The sequence below is a fragment of the Neoarius graeffei genome, assembly GCF_027579695.1.
Source record: "Neoarius graeffei isolate fNeoGra1 chromosome 18 unlocalized genomic scaffold, fNeoGra1.pri SUPER_18_unloc_1, whole genome shotgun sequence".
Classification (NCBI taxonomy): domain Eukaryota; kingdom Metazoa; phylum Chordata; class Actinopteri; order Siluriformes; family Ariidae; genus Neoarius; species Neoarius graeffei.
In genome coordinates this window covers 114292-127385 of record NW_026869982.1, presented here as the reverse complement: position 1 = coordinate 127385, position 13094 = coordinate 114292, and the positions used below count along the sequence as shown (strand labels likewise).

The 13094-nt window shown below is 37.6% G+C and overlaps 2 protein-coding genes across 2 annotated transcripts; one reads left to right on the top strand and one right to left on the bottom strand.

The window, feature by feature from the left end:
* Positions 1-6079: 6079 nt before the first annotated feature.
* Positions 6080-10508, bottom strand: LOC132876204 (uncharacterized). Its single transcript, XM_060913493.1, has 8 exons — positions 9773-10508; positions 8485-8633; positions 8013-8223; positions 7694-7773; positions 7176-7250; positions 6845-6904; positions 6432-6654; positions 6080-6174 (listed from the first exon to the last, which is right to left on the bottom strand). The coding sequence occupies exons 1-8, from the start codon at positions 9966-9968 to the stop codon at positions 6080-6082; spliced, it is 1089 nt and encodes a 362-aa protein (XP_060769476.1). The 5' UTR covers positions 9969-10508.
* On the top strand, positions 9700-12695 carry LOC132876205 (uncharacterized). Its single transcript, XM_060913494.1, has 5 exons — positions 9700-10424; positions 10547-10785; positions 10909-10988; positions 11724-11798; positions 12141-12695. Exons 1-5 carry the CDS (start codon positions 10408-10410, stop codon positions 12693-12695), a joined length of 966 nt encoding a protein of 321 aa, XP_060769477.1. The 5' UTR covers positions 9700-10407.
* Positions 12696-13094: the final 399 nt, after the last annotated feature.

The following is a 13094-nucleotide window of genomic DNA, read 5'->3' as shown; positions in this document are numbered from 1 at the left end:
AAATCCATGCTTAGAAAGTTGTTCCATGGCACATATGCTCGAATGCACTCATTTCACTCAAAATCAATTTTCATTGCTACACGCTTGTTTTATCCGCTGAAATGGCTTTACGGACTGGCTGAGTGAGCTCCTGCCGTAGGAAAGCTGTTTTCATGCACTCGGTGAAACAAAGTGTGTTTTCCACTCTGAACAAGTGCATATCATAGTTTCAACAAGTGCATGTTGAAAACTCGTTCCAGACGTGCTTATACAGTTAAAATGACAAATATGATGAAAATGTGTTAAAAGCTCGAAAACATGAAAATCCATACTTAGAAAGTTGTTCCGTCACATATGCTCGAATGCACTCATTTTCAATGTTCCTTGTCAAACGCTTGCTTTTTGCGTTGAAACGGCTTTACAGACAGGCTGAGTGAGCTCCTGCCGTAGGAAAGCTGTTTTCATGCACTCGGTGACACAAAGTGTGTTTTCTCACTCTGAACAATTGCATATTACAATACTATGTCAAAAACTCATTACAGACGTGCTTATACAGTTAAAATGACAAATATGATGAAAATGTGTTAAAAGCTCGAAAACATGAAAATCCATGCTTAGAAAGTGTTTCCATGTCACATATGCTCGAATGCTCTCATTTCACTCAAAATCAATGTTCCTTGCCAAACGCTTGCTTTATCCGCTGAAACGGCTTTACAGACTGGCTGAGTGAGCTCCTGCCGTAGGAAAGCTGTTTTCCTGCACTCGGTGACACAAAGTGTGTTTTCCCACTCTGAACAAGTGCATATCACAGTAGTATGTTGAAAACTCGTTTCAGACGTGCTTATACAGTTAAAATGACAAATATGATGAAAATGTGTTAAAAGCTCGAAAACATGAAAATCCATGCTTAGAAAGTTGTTCCATGGCACATATGCTCGAATGCACTCATTTCACTCAAAATCAATTTTCCTTGCTACACGCTTGTTTTATCCGCTGAAACGGCTTTACGGACTGGCTGAGTGAGCTCCTGCCGCAGGAAAGCTGTTTTCATGCACTCGGTGAAACAAAGTGTGTTTTGCCACTCTGAACAAGTGCATATCACAGTACTATGTTGAAAACTCGTTTCAGACGTGCTTATACAGTTAAAATGCCAAATATGATGAAAATGTGTTCAAAGCCCGAAAACATGAAAATCCCTGCTTAGAAAGTGTTTTCATGTTACATACGCTCGAATGCACTCATTTCACTCAAAATCAATGTTCCTTGCCAAACGCTTGCTTTATGCGCTGAAACGGCTTTACAGGCTGGCTGAGTGAGCTCCGGCAGTAGGAAAGCTGTTTTCATGCACTCGGTGAAACAAAGTGTTTTGCCACTCTGAACAAGTGCATATCACAGTACAATGTTGAAACCTCGTTTCAGACGTGCTTATACAGTTAAAATGCCAAATATGATGAAAATGTGTTAAAAGCTCGAAAACATGAAAATCCATGCTTAGAAAGTTGTTCCATGGCACATATGCTCGAATGCACTCATTTCACTCAAAATCAATTTTCATTGCTACACGCTTGTTTTATCCGCTGAAATGGCTTTACGGACTGGCTGAGTGAGCTCCTGCCGTAGGAAAGCTGTTTTCATGCACTCGGTGAAACAAAGTGTGTTTTCCACTCTGAACAAGTGCATATCATAGTTTCAACAAGTGCATGTTGAAAACTCGTTCCAGACGTGCTTATACAGTTAAAATGACAAATATGATGAAAATGTGTTAAAAGCTCGAAAACATGAAAATCCATACTTAGAAAGTTGTTCCGTCACATATGCTCGAATGCACTCATTTTCAATGTTCCTTGTCAAACGCTTGCTTTTTGCGTTGAAACGGCTTTACAGACAGGCTGAGTGAGCTCCTGCCGTAGGAAAGCTGTTTTCATGCACTCGGTGACACAAAGTGTGTTTTCTCACTCTGAACAATTGCATATTACAATACTATGTCAAAAACTCATTACAGACGTGCTTATACAGTTAAAATGACAAATATGATGAAAATGTGTTAAAAGCTCGAAAACATGAAAATCCATGCTTAGAAAGTGTTTCCATGTCACATATGCTCGAATGCTCTCATTTCACTCAAAATCAATGTTCCTTGCCAAACGCTTGCTTTATCCGCTGAAACGGCTTTACAGACTGGCTGAGTGAGCTCCTGCCGTAGGAAAGCTGTTTTCCTGCACTCGGTGACACAAAGTGTGTTTTCCCACTCTGAACAAGTGCATATCACAGTAGTTTGTTGAAAACTCGTTTCAGACGTGCTTATACAGTTAAAATGACAAATATGATGAAAATGTGTTAAAAGCTCGAAAACATGAAAATCCATGCTTAGAAAGTTGTTCCATGGCACATATGCTCGAATGCACTCATTTCACTCAAAATCAATTTTCCTTGCTACACGCTTGTTTTATCCGCTGAAACGGCTTTACGGACTGGCTGAGTGAGCTCCTGCCGCAGGAAAGCTGTTTTCATGCACTCGGTGAAACAAAGTGTGTTTTGCCACTCTGAACAAGTGCATATCACAGTACTATGTTGAAAACTCGTTTCAGACGTGCTTATACAGTTAAAATGCCAAATATGATGAAAATGTGTTCAAAGCCCGAAAACATGAAAATCCCTGCTTAGAAAGTGTTTTCATGTTACATACGCTCGAATGCACTCATTTCACTCAAAATCAATGTTCCTTGCCAAACGCTTGCTTTATGCGCTGAAACGGCTTTACAGGCTGGCTGAGTGAGCTCCGGCAGTAGGAAAGCTGTTTTCATGCACTCGGTGAAACAAAGTGTCTTGCCACTCTGAACAAGTGCATATCACAGTACAATGTTGAAAACTCGTTTCAGACGTGCTTATACAGTTAAAATGCCAAATATGATGAAAATGTGTTAAAAGCTCGAAAACATGAAAATCCATGCTTAGAAAGTTGTTCCATGGCACATATGCTCGAATGCACTCATTTCACTCAAAATCAATTTTCATTGCTACACGCTTGTTTTATCCGCTGAAATGGCTTTACGGACTGGCTGAGTGAGCTCCTACCGTAGGAAAGCTGTTTTCATGCACTCGGTGAAACAAAGTGTGTTTTCCACTCTGAACAAGTGCATATCATAGTTTCAACAAGTGCATGTTGAAAACTCGTTCCAGACGTGCTTATACAGTTAAAATGACAAATATGATGAAAATGTGTTCAACCTCGAAAACATGAAAATCCATACTTAGAAAGTTGTTCCGTCACATATGCTCGAATGCACTCATTTTCAATGTTCCTTGTCAAACGCTTGCTTTTTGCGTTGAAACGGCTTTACAGACAGGCTGAGTGAGCTCCTGCCGTAGGAAAGCTGTTTTCATGCACTCGCTGACACAAAGTGTGTTTTCTCACTCTGAACAATTGCATATTACAATACTATGTCAAAAACTCATTACAGACGTGCTTATACAGTTAAAATGACAAATATGATGAAAATGTGTTAAAAGCTCGAAAACATGAAAATCCATGCTTAGAAAGTGTTTCCATGTCACATATGCTCGAATGCTCTCATTTCACTCAAAATCAATGTTCCTTGCCAAACGCTTGCTTTATCCGCTGAAACGGCTTTACAGACTGGGTGGGTGAGCTCCTGCCGTAGGAAAGCTGTTTTCCTGCACTCGGTGACACAAAGTGTTTTTTGCCACTCTGAACAAGTGCATATCACAGCACTATGTTGAAAACTCGTTTCAGACGTGCTTATACAGTTAAAATGACAAATATGATGAAAATGTGTTAAAAGCTCGAAAACATGAAAATCCATGCTTAGAAAGTGTTTCCATGTCACATATGCTCGAATGCACTCATTTCACTCAAAATCAATGTTCCTTGTCAAACGTTTGCTTTATGCTCTAAAAGGGCGTTACAAACAAGCTGAATGTGCTTCTGGGGTATGAAAGCTGTTTTCATTAACTCGGTGACACAAAGTGTGTTTTCCCACTCTGAACAAGTGCATATCACAGTAGTATGTTGAAAACTCGTTTCAGACGTGCTTATACAGTTAAAATGACAAATATGATGAAAATGTGTTAAAAGCTCGAAAACATGAAAATCCATGCTTAGAAAGTTGTTCCATGTCACATATGCTCGAATGCACTCATTTCACTCAAAATCAATGTTCCTTGCCAAACGCTTGCTTTATCCGCTGAAACGGCTTTACAGACTGGGTGGGTGAGCTCCTGCCGTAGGAAAGCTGTTTTCCTGCACTCGGTGACACAAAGTGTTTTTTGCCACTCTGAACAAGTGCATATCACAGCACTATGTTGAAAACTCGTTTCAGACGTGCTTATACAGTTAAAATGACAAATATGATGAACATGTGTTAAAAGCTCGAAAACATGAAAATCCATGCTTAGAAAGTTGTTCCATGGCACATATGCTCGAATGCACTCACTTCATTCAAAATCAATTTTCCTTGCTACACGCTTGTTTTATCCGCTGAAACGGCTTTACGGACTGGCTGAGTGAGCTCCTGCCGCAGGAAAGCTGTTTTCATGCACTCGGTGAAACAAAGTGTGTTTTGCCACTCTGAACAAGTGCATATCACAGTACTATGTTGAAAACTCGTTTCAGACGTGCTTATACAGTTAAAATGACAAACATGATGAAAATGTGTTAAAAGCTCGAAAACATGAAAATCCATGCTTAGAAAGTTGTTCCATGGCACATATGCTCGAATGCTCTCATTTTACTCAAAATCAATTTTCTTTGCCAAACGCTTGCTTTATCCGCTGAAAAGGCTTTACAGACTGGCTGAGTGAGCTCCTGCCGTAGGAAAGCTGTTTTCATGCACTCGGTGAAACAAAGTGTGTTTTCCCACTCTGAACAAGTGCATATCACAGTAGTATGTTGAAAACTCGTTTCAGACGTGCTTATACAGTTAAAATGACAAATATGATGAAAATGTGTTAAAAGCTCGAAAACATGAAAATCCATGCTTAGAAAGTTGTTCCATGTCACATATGCTCGAATGCTCTCATTTCACTCAAAATCAATGTTCCTTGCTACACGCGTGTTTTATACGCTGAAACGGCTTTACGGACTGGCTGAGTGAGCTCCTGCCGTAGGAAAGCTGTTTTCATGCACTCGATGACACAAAGTGTGTACTCACTCTGAACAAGTGCATATCACAATACTATGTCAAAAACTCATTACAGACGTGCTTATACAGTTAAAATGCCAAATATGATGAAAATGTGTTAAAAGCCCGAAAACATGAAAATCCATGCTTAGAAAGTTGTTCCATGGCACATATGCTCGAATGCACTCATTTCACTCAAAATCAATTTTCCTTGCTACACGCTTGTTTTATCCGCTGAAACGGCTTTACGGACTGGCTGAGTGAGCTCCTGCCGTAGGAAAGCTGTTTCATGCACTCGGTGAAACAAAGTGTGTTTTGCCAGTCTGAACAAGTGCATATCACCCCTTGGTAAAATTTTCTATAGATTTCTATAGAAAAAAACTCTATAAAAATTCTATAAAATTTCTAAATTAAATTTTATAGAATTTTTATAGACTTTTTGTAGAAATTTTATAGAGTTTTAATAGAAATTTTATAGAGTTTTAATAGAATTTTTATAGAGTTTTAATAGGATTTTTATAGAGTTTTAATAGGATTTTTATAGAGTTTTAATAGGATTTTTTATAGAGTTTTAATGTTATAGAGATTATACATAGAAATCTTATAGAATTCCTATGGAAAGTCAACAGAATTTAACGAAGTTTCTATAGAATTCTTTATAGAGTACTGTGAAAATCTCTACAGCAATTTCTATAGAGACTATAGCAATTTCTATAGAGATTGCTATTGTTATTGAAGTCACCTGCATATACTCGAAGACCTACCCATGAAAATACAGTGAGCAACTAAAAAAGCTTTCAAAGGCGGAAAACATAAGGATGCAAGGTGCCATAGAATTCAGGACATCCTACCAAATCACTCTTAACTTCCAAAATGCCAGACCCTGGTACAGTATGACAAAAGCGCTTCTTGCTGAAAGTATTGAAATTTATTAGTTTTATCCTACTAGTACATGTAAGCTAGTTTGCTGCCTTTTTTGTTATTTCCTTTAGCTTGTTGGCAAGAGACATCTTTATAGTTGCTGGAGGGCATCCAAATTTACGGCATGCAAGATCTGAAACAAAAAATGGGATTTTGAAATTTAAAAAAGGAAATACAATTAATGCTAACCCTAATCTATTATCAATAACACTTGAGCTATGAGAAAGCAATTCTAACAGTGCAAAAATGAGTAAATGACTTTTTAAATACTGTGCACTACATGAACATCTAAAAATTCAGGAATTTACAGATATGGCTACTAGCTCCATGAATGCACTGTCAATTCTGGCCTTTATTATACAACTGATAGAATATACAAAGACCACTTACCAACAAGTGGGTCAACCACTTCCACTTTAGTTGGGTCAAGGGCAGGCTTCTGATCCTGGTCTTTAAAGGCATTTGATTTTCTGCCTGTCAGACTTTTCCCAACAAGCTCTGCATCGGTAAAAATGGTCTTTAATAGTCTTCTGGCATATGTTGAACCCGACTTCACTGATGACAAAGCCATCAGGCTAGTTTTCTCAACCAGCACACCTCGTCCAATGTCAACCTGAGGACACAATGATTCAAAATTGATTAATATGCAAATGTATTATAATAGGTAAAATCCATGGTTTCATACACCTTTTCGACGTGATGACAACATCCCTTCAAAATGCCTTAATCAAACCTTCAAAGTCTTGCTGAATTATTAATACTACTGGAGAAAATTAGATTAAACCCCTCTTCATTCATCATACCTTTGTGGTTTCTTTGACTCTGCCAGGGGTGGCTGGTAGGCCATCATTTACATCTAATTGCTGTAAAAGGATAAACATGCACAGTATAGTTAAAAGTATCAATCAAATTTCAAATAATATATCCTCCCCAAAAAAAAAAAATCACTGACACCAGTCACTTTCCACATCAATTAGTATTCTCCCAAATAATATGAAATGAGTCAGTATGATGACATGACAGCTGTGCCATACTGAAATCTGCAGCCTGGCCAGTTCTCAAGCCTAGCTGAATTTAGTCAGTGACATGAATGGCAAAATTGACAATATTTGCTGGTAGAAGTCCTAAACTCACCTTCGTTCCTTCTTTTTCAATTGCAGAGGTAGGAGTTACCGGTGCAGTTATCGGCCTAAGTCCTATATTTGGGTTCTGAAATTGAATAACAAACATTTTTAGATGTAATGCTTTTCCTGTATTACAGAGAATTTGAGGTTGGCACATTCCTTAAAAAATACCCTTTTTTACCAATTATGCATGATTTTTATTTTGTTGCCACCAAGGAGATTGTAGGATGATAGAAACCGGGTGACTCCACTTGATGAAGCTGTCGAGACTAAACGACAAAGCTCGAGAAATGAAATAAATAAGTGGGTCCTAAAGAAGCTAAATCCTTGTCAAAATTATTCCATGACTAAAAACGCTCTTATAATGTAAATCCCTCTCTCATAGTGTTTGTAGGGTTGGAGGGCCATTAAATAAAGAATAGAAAGCCTTGCCTAGCTTTATGCCTAACAAATTGAACAGAATGGACAAAAATTCTTCTATCCACAAGTAGGTGGTTATAGCATCTTGTGTGAATGCCATTGTCTTACCTGTGACTCTGCTTGGCCAACCTCTTTTGTTTTACTTTCCCTAATGAGCATTTTAAGGTTGTCTACTAGAGATCTTGCATCTGTGTGATAGGAGAGGTAGACAATGCATCAACACTTTGAATGATCAGTTCATACCCTATGCATTTAACTTGAAATTGACAAGACTTTGTCCATTATTTCAATGAATTTTTACTGATACTTTTAGCATTCTGCCTATAAAACAGCAAGAAAGATCTCAGAATTGGGGATCGATATTTGCATAGGAAGAGAAATGAAGAGAAGCCCATTTTTTCTGAGGTTAAAAATCCCACAAACTAACCTGTAACTTGCTTGTAGTGCTCAATCTCAGCTTCTAATCTGTTTATTTTTTCTTTTGCCAACTTGTATTTTTCTTTAAGCTTTGGCAATTTTTTGCAGCCTTGGCAACCGTTTTCTTCAGAACTGTCAGTGTCTTCTATTGCTGATGTTGAAATTAGGATTTCTTCATCACTAACCTTCTTTCTCTTGACTTTTCTCTTCTCATTGGCATCCTGTAAAATACAAGAGAAATTTTTGTTTCAGAAAAAAATAATTTCCTTTTAAATTGGAATAAATGTGCAGCAGTTACAGATGGTATCAGAATAAATTGACAGATAATTGATTCTAAGCAGACACTGCATCTTTCATCTAGCAAACATTGAAGACAGGCCTTCCTCGGAAGCCGATTGCAATTTAAGCCCTTAAAAAAGATATAGCAACCTTAGAGACTAAAAGACAAAAATGGACAATGGCTTTTTATTATATGTACTTACTGAAGAAGTGCTTTCACTTTCTGACAATTCATCAGCCATCCTTTTATTTGCACACCGCAAACTTTTTCCATTCTTCCTACCAACTTCCATGGCAGCCTCGTAATTCTTAACTTGTTCGGTACGCTTGGCTTCCATAGCCTTATCTTTACCTATGATACAAAACATAATGTAATGTAACATTTGAGAACAATACTCTTCAATTACCAGGTGACAAAATAGAAGCATCTACAATATTATTATAATGTATGAAATCAGCCATGTCCAACACATAACTGGTAGGCAATTTTACATGCTTTTTTATTTAATATTACGTTACAACATGGACAGCCTCAGGGGCGTAGGCAGGGGGGGTTCAAGGGGTTTGTCCGAACCCCCCACTTAATAATCAAAAAGTAATTTAAAAAAATCAATGAGCCCTTCAAAAAATTAGAGAGATTAACTAGACTGACTACTGTCTAGTCAAACAAGAACAGCAATGTGATATAAGTAGGGTCATTTTAAGGTCTTAGGCATTTATGGACCATGATGTAGAAACATTGGTTGCATTTGGATAATAAAACTTGCTCTGATATCTGATATTGCCTAGTTATAGGCCTATATTTTTTCTTTCCCTGCACCTGGGCCTGGATTTGACCCCCCCCCCTCAAAAAATCCTGCCTACGCCCCTGAGCCTTGCCTTTCTTGGTCATATCATCGACATCATCATTACTTAGATTATAGTCTAAGTAATGATGCCTTGCCGGGTTGTTTTTTTTCAATGCCCTCATCCTCAACAGATTTTTACAAACCAATACTTTTCTGAATCTGGAGATTGCATCGTATTAGCAGTATAAGAACTGGGAGTCTGGGATGTTTCAGATTCTAAAATGATAGGAAAGGGAAATTCAACATCTCAAGTTTTGCCCACATTTTCTGCTTAAACATGTTAAACTGCACTCTCCCATTCAAACTCCAATAAAAGTTGAATTTTTAACTTCTGAATTCATATAAAGTGTTACATTTCTAAAAACACAATGAGGTTAGGATTCAGAAAAATGTTGGTTGAGTGAATTTGTTTCAAAAATAAGGAAGTTATCACAGAAAAACAACCCGGCAAGGTTTCGTCAAACAGACTATAGGCCTAGAAATAGGATGCTATCATTTTATCATATAATTTAATTTTTTTATCATTAGGCCTATTATTAATAATAATATTCATAAATCGTTTGCTATCGCCTGATTGCTATGATAAAAACATATTTTTATTTTATAATGAATGCGACATGTGCAGCTAGGCTTATTTTCTTACCAAAATCCAAGACTTTAGCTGGCGCTGTCTCTCCATTCCAAGGCACATCATAGATGTTCCCGACTGCTGACTGAAGCTTCTTTCCAAGGGCCATTAACTTTAACTCGGCACCACACTTTCCCACTTCTATTACATCCCATTGTGGTGGATCTTCAATCCATTGTAAGAGTAACCATGTTGTGGTAGACGATGCCATTCTCTCGGATCCACTTGATTTCCCACTGGGCACTGTATTATCACACTTTTCAAAAGATTCTTTAGAATATTTGTAATGCGCGCTTTTACCTTCCTGAGCTATTGACACACGTGGTGGTCAAACCAGTTATAACCGGATATAGCCAGCAGCGGTTCTTAGTCCTGATTGGTGCTTATTTACAATAACAGTGTATAAAGTGTCTAGTATTGTTATAGAAAATACAAATATCTATGAGGGACATTATTTTAATGTTATAAGCTATCTTGATTTGTCAAACTCAATCAGTATTCGAGTTATTTATTTTCTGCATTTCCGGTCCTGCATTCCAAGATGGCAGCCGCTATCCCATGTCCCACGCTACACTGAGGAGTATCTAATCAATAAGTACTGCGAAGAAATAACCAGTTTGAAGTTCATATAGTGATAATCAGAAGAGGAAATGAGCAAAAGGAAAAGGTACCACTCTAGTTTTGAGTCTTTAGATTTCGCTAAAATGTCAGGAAATGCCGATGAATGTGGCCATGATGGACGCGGTGGTGATTGTATCATGGTGCATCATCATCTCTTTCTAATGAAAGTAGTAAGTCATCATTGTTCACGGACACAAGTTTTTCGTCTGACTGCAATGACGGTATAAGCGAAAGGACTGGCTCAGTGGTATCATCGCAAACATCTCTGACATCAAACGACAGTGAGTACTCTTTTGGACAGGATGATGAACTTCTAGGCTTACCCCAACACGACCGTGTCCGTGATGTGGAAAATAAAGTCAAAGATGGAGATGAAGTTGTTCCCAAAAATAATGAAGTGTTAAGAGGTAAGCACTAACATAATCAGAGTCAGTTGGATTGTGAAATTCACCAATTTCTCCCACCCAGTATTTAGATATCTTGTGTCTGATCAAAATAATAAAAGAGTAATAATAAATATTTCATTGCAGGTGAAGAGGGCAATGGATCGACAGACGGTGAAAGTCAAAGTGAAGTGTCTCTCTCTTCTACCAGTCATTCGACCCCTGAGGTGAGTTGCATTTTCCTATGGTTCTTGAAATAGAGATAAGTTAATATGACAAAAATCAGCTTGTTACTTTTGGTATTTTTGGAGAGGATACATGTAGGGTAAAAAGTTGGAGGATTGGCTTCTTAAGATGCTAAACCCATTTTGAATAGATATTAAGAGCCCAAATAGAAAATAGACATACCCGTACTAAAGTTGTTTATTAATTATTTAGAAATGAAAATAAATTAAACAGTTCACTGGATTGTATAGTTTTTATCCACGACGTTTCAAGCGATATCCATCACTTCATCAGGTGAAAGTTTGTATGATACTGGAAATATTCAGTTGCGTCATCCATATGACGTCATTGATTGCATAGACCTGTCCTGGGTAATCCTATCTTATGTTGCAGTGCTGTATCCCATGTTCTAGATAATTTAAACCTTAAACCTCCATTCCGATTCAGTTTCGGGCAAAGTGCTCTTTCATAAACTGCTTCTTTTACTCCCCTTTCAAACCATCGTGACTCCCTGTCTAGTATGGAAACATTTTTTAATGTAAACGAATGTCCTGTAATGTCTGTGTGATTCGAAAACTGCTGAATTTTGTCCTGAGGAGTTGTAGCTCTTATGTTGTCGCTTGAAACGTCGTGGACTTAAAACTACAATCCAGTGAACTGTTTAATTTATTTTCATTTCTATATATTTAACCTGGATGTCTGATAATATTCATAAATTTATTAATTATTGTTTACAGAATCTTGAAAATGGTGAACTCGATCAATATGAAAGATATAATGATGAAGAACTGGCTGAGAGACTTAATGATTTGGTGAGTACAAAAATGTAAAATGAGTTGAGGACTTCCGATTGGGTCATCCCGGTCTATGGATTGAAATTTGTGAGTGACATAATTAAGGATATTTCATTGTAGGAATTAAACTAATGATTTGTCAAGACTCGGCTGGTGGTGATTTGGGCCAATTAACAATTTATTTCCTCTTCTGCAGTAGTGGTGAACCAGTTGTATAATGATAATATCACGCTGCATGATTTGACCCCTTCACAAATTTTAAGTCAAATCTTGAAGGAATTATGGTAGACAGACTGAATGGCCAAAAAACAATATGTACATACAGATTTGCTCACACCGTATATTATTTTATATCTTCAGGATCAGAACCTCTATGATGGGTGCCAAATAACAAGGCGAGAGAGTATTCTACTCATAATGGGACACATCATAAGGAATCATGTGAGTGGAACAGCTCTGCAGAGCCTACTGACAGTCTTGGAGGCACATTTACCAGCTGGAACTGTATTCCCTGCTTCCCAATATCTTTTTATGAAGAACTTTAAAAACAGTGACATCACTCTAAGATTTCACTCATACTGCCCTTCTTGTATAACCTACATTGGAAGTAATGATATGTGGTGTGAAAATTGTGACACAAATGTGTCTGTAAGTGACTGCATAGATAATGGCAATTATTTTATAACATTTGATGTTAAAGATCAATTGTTATCTATGCTACAGAATGAAGATATTTGTAAACACCTACAAATTGGGGCAAAAAGGGGACTTTGTGATTCCTATGGAGGTCGATTATATCGTAAACTCCCTCTCGAGAATGATGACATTACTGTTTCATTCAACACAGATGGCGTTCAAGTATTTGTTTCATCAAGGTATTCAATATGGCCATTGCAGGTAATGGTTAATGGTTAATGGTTAACCTTATGCTATAAGAAGGAAAAACATTTTTCTTGGTGGCTTATGGTTTGGTGACTCTAAACCTGACATGAATACCTTCCTCAAACCTTTTGTCACTGAAATGAATACACTATCAGATACTGGCTTTAAGTGGGGTACAGAAAATGACAGCCACACCAGTAGGGTGTTTGTAACAACATGCTCTTGTGACTCAGTAGCTCGCTGTCTTGTACAAAATGTGACACAGTTCAATGGTTGGTGTGGGTGTAATTGGTGTTTGTCACAAGGTGAAGTAGTTTCAGTTGGTAGAGGGCATGCAAGGGTTTATAGTATGGAGAACCAACTACCAGTTAAGAGGAATAAAACTTCTCACATAGAACATGCGAGAACAGCTGTTCAGCAGGACAAACCTTG

Coding starts and splice junctions, on each gene's coding strand:
- LOC132876204 (XM_060913493.1), bottom strand. CDS start 9,968: ATGGCATCGTCTACCACAACATGGTTACTCTTACAATGGATTGAAGAT. Junction 8,634..9,772: donor AGCTAAAGTCTTGGATTTTG/GTAAGAAAATAA, acceptor TTTGTATCATAG/GTAAAGATAAGGCTATGGAA. Junction 6,175..6,431: donor AGTGGTTGACCCACTTGTTG/GTAAGTGGTCTT, acceptor TTTTTGTTTCAG/ATCTTGCATGCCGTAAATTT.
- LOC132876205 (XM_060913494.1), top strand. Junction 10,989..11,723: donor CCAGTCATTCGACCCCTGAG/GTGAGTTGCATT, acceptor TATTGTTTACAG/AATCTTGAAAATGGTGAACT. Junction 11,799..12,140: donor CTGAGAGACTTAATGATTTG/GTGAGTACAAAA, acceptor TTATATCTTCAG/GATCAGAACCTCTATGATGG.